This window comes from Ranitomeya variabilis, chromosome 1 (genome assembly GCF_051348905.1).
Source record: "Ranitomeya variabilis isolate aRanVar5 chromosome 1, aRanVar5.hap1, whole genome shotgun sequence".
In the NCBI taxonomy this organism is placed as follows: Eukaryota; Metazoa; Chordata; class Amphibia; order Anura; family Dendrobatidae; genus Ranitomeya; species Ranitomeya variabilis.
This window is the reverse complement of record NC_135232.1, coordinates 199541595-199553779: the sequence shown is the minus strand read 5'-3', so window position 1 is coordinate 199553779 and position 12185 is coordinate 199541595. Positions and strand designations below refer to the sequence as shown.

General features: G+C 42.8%; 1 protein-coding gene across 3 annotated transcripts in view; it reads left to right on the top strand.

Annotated features, from left to right (window-relative positions):
* LOC143808731 (uncharacterized) overlaps nucleotides 1-11735 on the top strand; it is a 135991-nt gene extending 124256 nt beyond the window's left edge. For all 3 annotated transcript variants that reach the window (XM_077291694.1, XM_077291677.1, XM_077291686.1), the window contains 3 exons: nucleotides 1127-1205; nucleotides 1657-1866; nucleotides 11273-11735. In XM_077291694.1, the coding sequence (XP_077147809.1) occupies nucleotides 1127-1205; nucleotides 1657-1866; nucleotides 11273-11329 (346 nt within the window). In that variant the 3' untranslated portion in view covers nucleotides 11330-11735. The remainder of the gene's footprint in view (nucleotides 1-1126; nucleotides 1206-1656; nucleotides 1867-11272) is intronic.
* The last annotated feature ends 450 nt before the right edge of the window (nucleotides 11736-12185 follow it).

Here is a 12185-nt window from a genome sequence, read left to right as displayed (position 1 = left end):
CACTAAGGCTTTTACTTACTTACAGTGGGGTATATGTTCTTTTTGTTTCTGCCTTATGTTTTCTCAGTTTAATGGCCAGTGTGAACATGCTCGTGTTTTGCATGCATACCAACTGATACTCCAGTTCCGAGTGTGATTTGGATAATCAACCCGATTCTTTCGGATGAGAGAATACACAGCCGTGTGCTCCTATCCTTAGGATGTGAAGGGGTCATTCATACCTATCATATGAATATGTCAGTGTGGAAATCTTTTATTTGCTTTGCTGCAGTTTCATTTATTGTTGTCTGATAGTGCCTTAAAGGGGTTGTCTGGTGCAACTTACTTCCTCACTTGAGGTGAACGGAGCCAATAATATTCCGACAACACCTAAGTGCAGAGACGCATGGATGATGGGCAGGTAATGGGTATGTGTGCTGTTCTTTACTTGCTTCTCGGCAGGTAATTATGGATAGCAATTCTCATCTCAAATGCAGTTGTGAGTGGTGTCGGACAACTCCTTTAACACCTTCAGGCAAAGGGCTTAATTTGATGCACTCCTACCAAATAATGGATTAAAGATCCATATGTATACTAAATCTGTATTAGCAAAAAATGGGCAGTAACTTTTCCACTATAGGGCTTGTTCCCCCAGAGAAGCATAGTGGTCATTTCTGTTTTATTGTGTTTAATATTATACCCAAAGCCTTTTTGACCACTGTCAGAATAAGCCTACCGAGATATATACAGTATACACCATTCTTGTTTGTTTCCTTGAGCCTTTAATGTGCTTTGGATAGAATTGGCACTGTGCATAAGGACAATTTTGGTTGTTTTTTAGAATATACAGTATGTGTGTTGGTTATAGTATTGTAAACTGTATAATTAATAGTTATGTTGTAATAATGACACTCACCCTGGTGCTAAACTATACTAAATCTGTACCAGGAAAAAACACACAAGTTGCCCTGCCTATAATAAGCTCTCACACTGGTTTACGTGATTTTTTTCATTAGTAGTAAAACATTTAAAAAATCCTTTACATTAGAATATTAAATATTGTTCAGTTTAATTCACAACTTGCCTTTTCTGTTAATTAATAAAATTTCTATGACATTCATTGACATATTTTGTGTATTTTGTGCAGAAGTTTGTCTCGGAGTAAAGCCTCAGAAAGTCATCGGATCCCAGAGAGAACTGGATCATCAGTTCGGAGATTGTCACTGGTAAGGTTCTGCTCATGGTGGAATTGCAAATCAACCAACCATCCAAACATTGGACACATGGGGTTACCAAAACTAGTGCAAAGAAAAAACGGAGATGTTCCCATAACAAGCAATCACATTCCACTTTTGAGATGTTGATTAAAAAATTAAACCTGGTCAGAGTTGATGTTCCTTTTACTTGTGTCTTCACAACCTGAATTAGCTTCTCCCAAATTAAAAAATCTTCTGGAATGAAGGATTTTTGTAGCTGTTCCTTCTGGTTGTAGAAAAGCTGAGTGACAGCTCAGCTGTTGTTACAGATCAGGTCATGAAGCGATTCTTCCCCTTATGATTGTATTACTAACCAGTCTTGCCATTTGCGGAGAGCCCCCCACGTGTGAGCCGACCTCTATCTTATGTTAACGCTTTTACATACAGTAGTGACCGGTTATTGATATTTTCTTGATGGCAGGAAAGGAAGGACAACTCCCATCTGCGGTCAGCCTCCAGCCCGTCACTCGGTGGCCCTGTGTCGCCACATGATTTCAGTGCACTGAAGATTCTGCGCAATTTGCAAGGGAGAGTGAAGGAACTGCGGGCAGATAATGGAGGATACCATGGCAGGAGCATGGAGGATCTGAGTATACTAAGGACTGACTTAGGAGGCTCATATCGAGAGAAAGTAAGTGAAAAAAATCTGTTGTTTTTTCTCTGCACAGTGGAGGTATGCCACAATTCAGCTACTACATATTTCTATGCCAAAATGGTGGCATTAGACAACACATTGTATATCAACTCAGTAGTACATGAGTTGCAATATAAAATGCACTATTAAGTATGTCTATGCTGTGTAGGCGACTGACAGAGAGGATACTGGACGGAGTGTATATCTCTCCCAGAAAGTCAAGCTGGGTGACATATTAAAAGTCAGGTAGAACTGGTTGGTGCAGCAGCTTTGGTGCTGAGACGTTCTATTCATGGTAGCTCCGGGCTGGTTTTTATTGGAGTGATGAGGAGGATTTGGTAGTGGGACTCATCACTCCCGCTCCCGCTCCAGTACTGGAGGCTTAGCCAGCTCAGCTGAGGGAGGTCGCCTCATTACAGACACATAAAGGGCTGAAGAAAAGCCTCAGAAAGAGACAGCCTCCAGATGGATATGGTGTACAGTATTTCTGAGAAGGATATGAACGACGATTAAATGTGCTAAACGCTGAGTTGCTGTAGAGCCAAGCCCCGCACACATCCCTGGTAGCGCGAGTCAGAGGTATACGGTGTATTAGTTAGCACCTAGCCTGGCAAGTCTTTGTTGTTTTTGGTTGCTTTATTGTTTGCTGCAGTTTGGCTGAAAATTAAAGCCCCACATTTCCTTTATATGGACTGTTTCCTTTTATGTCACAACCATGCTGCACTACAACGCCCCTATCGTGTTACAGCTGCTTTTCTTAGGGAGATAGCTAGGTCGCGTACAGTGACTTATGGGCCCGGTAGTGCTCCCTGGGTAAAGAGTATTCAAATTAAGGTACCGTCACACTGAGCAACTTTCCAACGAGAACGACAGCGATCCGTGACGTTGCAGCGTCCTGGATAGCGATCTCGTTGTGTTTGACACGCAGCAGCGATCAGGATCCTGCTGTGACATTGCTGGTCGGAGCTAGAAGTCCAGAACTTTATTTCGTCGCTGGATCACCCGCTGTCATCGCTGGATCGGTGTGTGTGACACCGATCCAGCGATGTGTTCGCTTGTAACCAGGGTAAACATCGGGTTACTAAGCGCAGGGCCGCGCTTAGTAACCCGATGTTTACCCTGGTTACCATTGTAAATGTAAAAAAAAAAACACTACATACTCACCTGCTGATGTCTGTCACGTCCCCCGCCGGCGGCTTCCCGCACTGACTGTGAGCGCCGGCCGTAAAGTAAAAGCAGAGCACAGCGGTGACGTCACCGCTGTGCTCTGCTTTAAGGCCAGCACTGACACAGTCAGTGAGGGAAGCTGAGGGCGAGGGACGTGACAGACACCGGAATGTAAGTATGTACTGTTTTTTTTTTTACATTTACAATGGTAACCAGGGTAAACATCGGGTTACTAAGCTCGGCCCTGCTCTTAGTAACCCGAAGTTTACCCTGGTTACCCGGGGACTTCGGCATCGTTGGTCGCTGGAGAGAGCTGTCTGTGTGACAGCTCTCCAGCGACCACACAACGACTTACCAACGATCACGGCCAGGTCGTATCGCTGGTCGTGATCGTTGGTAAATCGTTTAGTGTAACGGTACCTTTAGACTTCTTCCAGGAGCAAGACGTCTGGCTCTCTCTCGTGTTATCTAGGAGTTATCTACTCTGTAAGTCAATGACTAAGGATGTTTAGCCAAACCATGGAAATCTTTTCCTTTTGGAGAACATTCTGGTTTGGCTAAGTATCCTTAAGGCCCCGTCTCACATAGCGAGATCGCTAGCGAGATCGCTGCTGAGTCACAAGTTTTGTGACGCAACAGCGACCTCCATAGCGATCTCGCTATGTGTGACACGTACCAGCGATCAGGCCCCTGCTGCGAGATCGCTGGTCGTGTCGGAATGGCCTGGACCTTTTTTTGGTCGTTGAGGCCCCGCTGACATTGCTGAATCGGTGTGTGTGACACCGATCCAGCGATGTCTTCACTGGTAACCAGGGTAAACATCGGGTTACTAAGCGCAGGGCCGCGCTTAGTAACCCGATGTTTACCCTGGTTACCAGCGTAAATGTAAGAAAAAACAAACACTACATACTCGCCTTCTGATGTCCGTCAGGTCCCTTGCCGTCTGCTTCCTGCTCTCACTGACTGCCGGCCGTACAGTGAGAAGTGAGAGCACAGCAGTGACGTCACCGCTGCGCTCTGCTCTCACTGTACGGCGGCTCAGTCAGAGCAGGAAGCAGACGGCAAGGGACCTGGACACCGAAAGGCGAGTATGTAGTGTTTGTTTTTTTTGGTAACCAGGGTAAACATCGGGTTACTAAGCGCGGCCCTGCGCTTAGTAACCCGATGTTTACCCTGGTTACCGGGTGCTGCAGGGGGACTTCGGCATCGTTGATGACAGTTTCAACGATGCCGAAGTCGTTCCCCTGATCGTTGGTCGCTGGGGAGAGCGGTCTGTGTGACAGCTCCCCAGCGACCACACAGCGACTTACCAACGATCACGGCCAGGTCGTATCGCTGGTCGTGATCGTTGGTAAATCGCTTAGTGAGACGGGGCCTTTAGACATGTGTCAGGTTTTATTAAGGATATCTCCCTCTAATAGTTGATGTAGAGAGCCACCTTCTCCCTTCTGGAGGCCAGCTAATTTGCATATATCCGTGCTGGTCACATAGTAGAACATATCACTGATTAAAAAAAAAACATGTATTTTCTATAGATAAAGTAATGGATGCATTTCAAATCAGGATTCCCTCTATTGACCAGAACATGTGGCTCATTTTTGCAGTTAACCGATATTAATTTCGAGGATGCAGTGTAATATTTTATTCACCCTGCAATAGCACTGCAGAGAAGCCTGGGTTATTCCCAGCTTGGCAAGTGTTACCTGTCCTGTGGATTCTCCATTACATTGCTCCCCTGAAATCAGTAGGCTACCTATAAGTCCTTAAAATCTGTTTTCATAAAAAGGAAATAAATCAAATTATAATTTTGTAAGAAATAAATTAATCTACATGAATCTGATGCCTCACAAAAATCCAAGAACGGGGCTCTGAAATGCTGTTAGATTGGAGCAGTGACCATGTATGCAGCATGGTGCAGTACGCGGCTATCTATTATGGTCCTATAGATAAAGGGCATTTCAGCGGCCTGCGTTCTGGATCTGTTGGGGTCTAGTGGGCCCCATCATCACAGATTGCAACTTACCACTGTGATCGGTCTATCAGGAGTATGGGCAATGGACATTTCTAAGGAAAAGAGATTTTCCATTTCATTTAACTTCTTTCTGTTGTAGTCACTTTTCATTTTTGGGTATTCGTTTTTCCCTTTCCTTCTTCAAAGAGCAATAACTTTTAATATTTTTCTGCAGACACGGCATATAATGGCTTGCTATATGTAGGATGAGTTGTAGTTTTGGAAGACACCATTTATTCTACTCTAAATTGTACTGGAAAACTGCCAAACAAATTCAAGAGTACTGAAATGGCGAAAACACGCTGTAGTTTTGCCATGCTTTTTAGGTTTTGCTTTTGTGAGGTTCAGTTTGTATTGATTGAAGCTTAGCTTCAGGATTGGGCAGTCCTGGTTTGGTGGGTGTCTGACACCCGGCACACTCAATGATCACCTGTTTTTAGTGATTGGATTTAAACAGTTTACACCACAGCTACCACTATATAGTGGTACTGCAGTTCAGCTCCTAAATTAAAGGGATTCTGTCAGCACAGATTGACTGTTCAAAGTACAGGCGCTTGGTGCCAAATATGCCAGTATACCTTCCCACCTGCTTATTTTCTCTTTGTCTACACCCACATCTCTTGATTGACAAATTTGGCTTTATAGCGCTTTGGCCACGCCATGATGCATCAGGCGCCTATACTTGGTTTGAACAATCATTCTGTGCTGACAGTCCCTTTAAGCGAAATAGACCTATAGAAAAGAGCCACTACACAGTGAAGAGTGCTGTTCTGGGCAATACACTGTGCAAATCCAGTTGCTTAGAACAGCATATTTGTGGGGGTGCTGGTTGTCAGTTCCCCCACTAGTCTAATAATGATGACGTGTCCTACTGATGAAACAGCAGGAGTTGCACAGTGTTGCTGAAGAATAGAAAAACACGGTTCCCTTTAAGGGTATTTCTTTTTTATTGATATGAAATAGGGCAATGCTTTTTGGCATTGAACCCGTGTTTACGCCCACTCTTTATTAATTTTAATCTTTAAGGACCAGAGAGCCCTAAAATTGAGATTTTCATTCTTGCGCTTTAAGTTTTACCTACAAGAGCCATACGTTTTTTTAATTTTTTGTTGACAGAGATGCGAGGGCTTGTTTCTTGCGGGACAAGTTGAATGGCACGATTTGTTTTACAATATATTGTACTGAAACATGGACAAAAAATTCCAAGTGCTGTGAAATGGTGAAAAAAATGCAGTAGCGCATTTTTATGATTTAATTTTTTTAAAAAAATTTTTTTACATATACTATATAGTGTTGTAGTGCAGCGGGGTTGGTGCAATGTGACAGATAGGCAGGGACCACAGGAAAGTTTAAAGCAAAGTGTCTTTAATGTCCAAAATAACTCCTTCTCTGAAGAGGCAATTTGCATACAAAATAAACTTAAAAATGGAAAACAACGATATCCTCTGGATCGCAGCCAGGGCATCAAAACGGTCCATATCCAAGACCAGTTGCCATGGGTGACTGCACCACATGTCACTCTGAGGGGGTGCCAGGCGTTAGCTTCCCTTGGCTCTGTGTTGACTGCACACGTAAGCTGGATGTTGCAGAGCCCCCTTCTCTGCAGTTTGCAAACACTTACACACCCAACCCTTTGCTACAGGGTTTTTTAAATGGAGTCTGTGGCCATGGGCCACTTGTAAGACCCGGCTGGAGGAACGAACTGCCCCACTAGCATCCTGTAGTTCGCTCCAAAAATAAAATTCCTTAACAGGTTTTCCTAAACATTGCCCTGCCAAATAACTTGACCAGGTCCACACTCACTTTTATTTTGAACTGCAACCACAGCTATGCCTGTGACTGCAATGCACACCAGCGACCTCTATGTGCATCCTTGGGGATACATATCCATCCTCGCATATGATCCAACTCACTGCCTCACAGTGTACAGTGAAAATCTCAGTCTCCTATGAAGCTTAGTCATGGACTGAACTTCACAGGAAGACTGAGATGACAGTAATGGTAGCCTTCAGCAGATTCCGAGATGTAACCTACGTAAGTCATAGTAAACCATCTATAACCTGCGATCGCATTGGAGGGGGCTGATGGAAGCCGGTGTGCTTCAGCATCAGCGCGTATTCCATTAAAATGCTGCCGTCGGCTTGATGAACAGCTGTGACTGGAAATCGGCGCCAACCAAGGCTGTAAGAGACAGATGCTGGCTATATAATATATAACGGTATCTCCCGTGTGTACGATGAGTTTAGCTTTTGAGTTCCCTTCGCATGTGAGGACCTGTTTATTGATTGTCAGCTCTGGCTTCAAAGAGCCAGAAATTGGAGAAATACAGGTGCTTCTCACAAAATTGATTATCATCAAAAGTTAATTTATTTCAGTTCTTCAATACGAAAAGTGAATCTCGTATATTATATAGAGTCATTACAAACAGTGATCTATTTCAAGTATTTATTTCTGTTAATGTTGATGATTATGGCTTACAGCCAATGAAAAAACAAAAGTTATTATCTTAGAAAATTAGAAAAAGTAGCAAAAAAACACCTGCAAAGGCTTCTTTAGCATTTAGGTCCCTTAGTCTGTTTCAGTAGGCTCCACAATCATGGGGAAGGCTGCTGACTTGACAGATGTCCAGAAGGCAATCATTGACACACTCTACAAGGAGGGTAAGCCACAAAAGGTAATTGTTAAAGAAGCTGGCTGTTCACAGAGTGCTGTATCCAAGCACATTAATGGAACGTTGCGTGGAAGGAAAAGGTGTGGTAGAAAAAGGTGCAGAAGCAATCGGGATAATCGCAGCCTTGAAAGGATTATTAAGAAAAGGCAATTCAAAAATTTTGGGAGATTCACAAGGAGTGGACTGCTGCTGGAGTCATTACTTCAAGAGCCACCACACACAGACGTATCCAGGACATGGGCTACAAGTGTCGCATTCCTTGTGTCAAGCCACTCATGACCAGTAGACAACGCCAGAAGCGTCTTACCTGGGCCAAGGAGAAAAAGAACTGGACTGTTGCTCAGTGGTCCAAGGAGTTGTTTTCAGATGAAAGTAAATATTTCATTTCATTTGAAAATCAAGGTCCCAGAGTCTGGAGGAAGAGTGGAGAGGCCACAATCCAAGCTGTTTGAGGTCTAGTGTGAAGTTTCCACAATCAGTGATGGTTTGGGGAGCCATGTCATCTGCTGGTGTAGGTCCACTGTGTTTTATCAAGACCAAAGTCAGCGCAGCCGTCTACCAGGAAATTTTAGAGCTCTTCATGCTTCCCTCTGCAGACAAGCTTTTTGGAGATGGAAATTTCATTCTCCAGCAGCACTTGGCATCTGTCCACACTGCCAAAAGTATCAATACCTGGTTTAAAAACAACAGTATCACTGTGCTTGATTGGCAGCAAACTCACCTAAACTTAACCTCATAGAGAATCTATGGGATATTGTCAAGAGGAAGATGAGTGACACCAGACCCAACAATGCATACGAGCTGAAGGCTGCCATCAAAGCAACCTGGGCTTCCACAACTCCTCAGAAGTGCCACAGACTGATCGCCTCCATGCCATGCCGCATTGATGCAGTAATTGAAGGAGCCCCAACCAAGTAGTGAGTGCATTTGTTGAACATACATTTCAGTAGGCCAACATTTTGGATTTTAAAATCATTTTTCAAGCTGGTGTTTTAAAGTATTCTAATTTACTGAGATAATGACTTTGGGGTTTTCATTGGCTGTAAGCCATAATCATCAACATTAACAGAAATAAACACTTGAAATACATCACTCTGTTTGTAATGACTATATAATATATGAGTTTCACTTTTTGTATTGAAGAACTGAACTAAATTAACTTTTTGATGATATTCTAATTTAGTGAGAAGCACCTGTAAATGGAAAACAAGTAGGCGGGAAGCACCACTGAATTGTTTGGCCCTGCCATAATGCAACAAGTGCCTGTACTTGGTTTGAACAGTTATGCTGTGCTGACAAAGTCCGTTTAACATTGGACTCAACAGCAGTATCCTCCAGCTGACCAGTTTAGAGGGGAAGAGGTGCAGCTGCTTCATCCATATAACAAGGATATCTTAGGGTAGGTTTACATGAATTGGGACGATTCTTTTTAACATCCATTTGCTGTCCGTATGCAATCCGATGCTATGCTGTGGCTCCCTGTGGAATCCATGAATTTTTTGTTTTACGTACCCATAGACCTGAATGGGTGAAGTCATCTGATTTACAAAAGAAACTAGTGCGCGCTGCAATTTTTTTGCATGCAGATTCAGTCGGTGGAAAGAAAAAAAAATCGATCATCTGCATTGCCCTATTGGTTAACATTGGACCGAGTGTGACCCGTATTGTTTACAGACAGCATTCGGATCAAAAATATGGTCATGTGCACAAGTCCCTGTTGGTAAGTATACTACCTCTACCACATATGTGTAACACATCCTTTTAGTTCTGGTTGTCTAACATGGCACGACTTGTTTTTTTTCTTTTCTAGTGATTACAGGTCCTTCTCAAAAAATTAGCATATAGTGTTAAATTTCATTATTTACCATAATGTAATGATTACAATTAAACTTTCATATATTATAGATTCATTATCCACCAACTGAAATTTGTCAGGTCTTTTATTGTTTTAATACTGATGATTTTGGCATACAACTCCTGATAACCCAAAAAACCTGTCTCAATAAATTAGCATATTTCACCCGTCCAATCAAATAAAAGTGTTTTTTAATAACAAACAAAAAAACCATCAAATAATAATGTTCAGTTATGCACTCAATACTTGGTCGGGAATCCTTTGGCAGAAATGACTGCTTCAATGCGGCGTGGCATGGAGGCAATCAGCCTGTGACACTGCTGAGATGTTATGGAGGCCCAGGATGCTTCAATAGCGGCCTTAAGCTCATCCAGAGTGTTGGGTCTTGCGTCTCTCAACTTTCTCTTCACAATATCCCACAGATTCTCTATGGGGTTCAGGTCAGGAGAGTTGGCAGGCCAATTGAGCACAGTAATACCATGGTCAGTAAACCATTTACCAGTGGTTTTGGCACTGTGAGCAGGTGCCAGGTCGTGCTGGAAAATGAAATCTTCATCTCCATAAAGCATTTCAGCTGCATTGACCCTGCCCTTGATGAAACACAGTGGACCAACACCAGCAGCTGACATGGCACCCCACACCATCACTGACTGTGGGTACTTGACACTGGACTTCAGGCATTTTGGCATTTCCTTCTCCCCAGTCTTCCTCCAGACTCTGGCACCTTGATTTCCGAATGACATGCAAAATTTGCTTTCATCAGAAAAAAGTACTTGGGACCACTTAGCAACAGTCCAGTGCTGCTTCTCTGTAGCCCAGGTCAGGCGCTTCTGCCACTGTTTATGGTTCAAAAGTGGCTTTACCTGGGGAATGCGGCACCTGTAGCCCATTTCCTGCACACGCCTGTGCACGGTGGCTCTGGATGTTTCCACACCAGACTCAGTCCACTGCTTCCTCAGGTTCCCCAAGGTCTGGAATCGGTCCTTCTCCACAATCTTCCTCAGGGTCCGGTCACCTCTTCTCGTTGTACAATGTTTTCTGCCACATTTTTGCCTTCCAACAGACTTACCATTGAGGTGCCTTGATACAGCACTCTGGGAACAGCCTATTTGTTGAGAAATTTCTTTCTGGGTCTTACCCTCTTGCTTGAGGGTGTCAATGATGGCCTTCTTGACATCTGTCAGGTCGCTAGTCTTACCCATGATGGGGGTTTTGAGTAATGAACCAGGCAGGGAGTTTTTAAAAGCCTCAGGTATCTTTTGCATGTGTTTAGAGTTAATTAGTTGATTCAGAAGATTAGGGTAATAGGTCGTTTAGAGAACCTTTTCTTGATATGCTAATTTATTGAGACAGGTTTTTGGGGTTTTCAGGAGTTGTATGCCAAAATCATCAGTATTAAAACAATAAAAGACCTGACAAATTTCAGTTGGTGGATAATGAATCTATAATATATGAAAGTTTAATTGTAATCATTACATTATGGTAAATAATGAAATTTAACACTATATGCTAATTTTTTGAGAAGGACCTGTACTATGCTTAGAATGATTTGCCTGGAGATTGACTTTATGGAGTATTTTCAAGTTCTTAGTTATCCCTATTTCCTCCACAGGGGTTACCACTCCACCACTCTGAATTCTAATGATCCTGTATTTATTGTGACCTACTTATGTAATAAAAATATGTTTCTTTATTTTAGCGACCTATTATAATGGAACGATCAACATCACAGATCCAAGGATATATGAGAAAATAAATCTCATGTGATATGAGGCCATGAAAGAAAGTCAAACATGAAGATTAGAAGCAATAGCCAGGAAATGTATATTTTCATGTACTAATCTATACTAAACTGTACTGTGTACTTTTTTCCAGCGTAGATCCTAAAAGTGTGAATGATCATGCTGGATGGAATGATCTGAAACATTATGTAACACTGTGAATTTACCTTACATACCGTAAAAATCAGCATTTAGAAACATTATGGAACTGTACTGTAATCTGCCATAGTCTGGTGTAATAACATGGTTTGTGGTATCCTTAGTGTGTACATTATTTATATTTTAGGGTAAAAAATATGACACGGTGCTTTATAATTTTCATATGGATATATGGGTCTGTACTGTTTTTATACATTTTTTATTAAAACGCCTTTTGTATTTGTTTTACCTTTGTTTGTTTTTCTTATGTAATGTATGTAACCTCCATCATAATGCTGTATGTAAGGCCTCTTTCACACGTCAGTGTCTCCGGTACGTGTAGTGACAGTTTTCTCACGTACCGGAGACACTGACACACGTAGACCCATTCAAATGAATGGGTCCATGCACATGTACGTGTTTTCACACGGACCGTATGTCCGTGCTGAAAACACGTCGACATGTCCGTTTTCCACCGGCAGCACGGACCACAATACGGACAGCACACGTGCACACGGAGAACAGTGTGCACTCTCCTCCGTGTGCACGTACCGCCCGCAGGAGAGACAGCGCTACACTAAGCGCTGTCCCCCTGGCGTGTGGTGCTGAAGGCGGAATTCATCTCTTCTTCCCCGCCGGAGAGAAGAAATGAAAGGTTTTTTTTCTTGTTTTTTTTTTTTTTTTTTTTTTTGG